Here is a 408-nt window from a genome sequence, read left to right on the forward strand (position 1 = left end):
AACGTCACACACTAATCAACCTCTAATCAATACCACCACCTCTACCCATACCCTGAAACAATAATAAAAAAAAACGATAAAGAGAACGGGCTCACCTAAAGAAAATCCAGACGGGCGGCAGGAATAGAAAAGCGAAGAAAACGGCGCTCATCTTCCAGTTGGGCCAGTCGAGGCTGCCCATCCACACGTCCGTCAGGTAGCGCTGCACGGCCGGGTGGGCAATCACCTGGGGGAATACACAGGGGGAGGGGGCAGGTAGGGGTTAAACACAGGATTATTTTCATGTTGGGGTGAGAATTGTAATGAGGTTATTTTGTGTCGTTTATTTTTATCCCCGGGTGGGCGATTACCCGGAGAGAAACACACGGGGATTTATATACTGTGGAGCATTTATCTCTTGTGAGATGA

The 408-nt window shown here is 48.3% G+C and overlaps 1 protein-coding gene across 1 annotated transcript in view; it reads right to left on the reverse strand.

The window, feature by feature from the left end:
* The window catches only part of LOC119588969 (serine/threonine-protein phosphatase 6 regulatory ankyrin repeat subunit B-like), a gene marked incomplete in the record, with an annotated part of 103,883 nt that overhangs the window by 8,608 nt on the left and 94,867 nt on the right, over positions 1-408 (reverse strand). The window contains 1 exon segment of the mRNA XM_037937576.1: positions 96-226. Within this exon segment, the coding sequence (XP_037793504.1) occupies positions 96-226 (131 nt within the window).

Source organism: Penaeus monodon, chromosome 24, assembly GCF_015228065.2.
Source record: "Penaeus monodon isolate SGIC_2016 chromosome 24, NSTDA_Pmon_1, whole genome shotgun sequence".
NCBI lineage: Eukaryota > Metazoa > Arthropoda > Malacostraca > Decapoda > Penaeidae > Penaeus > Penaeus monodon.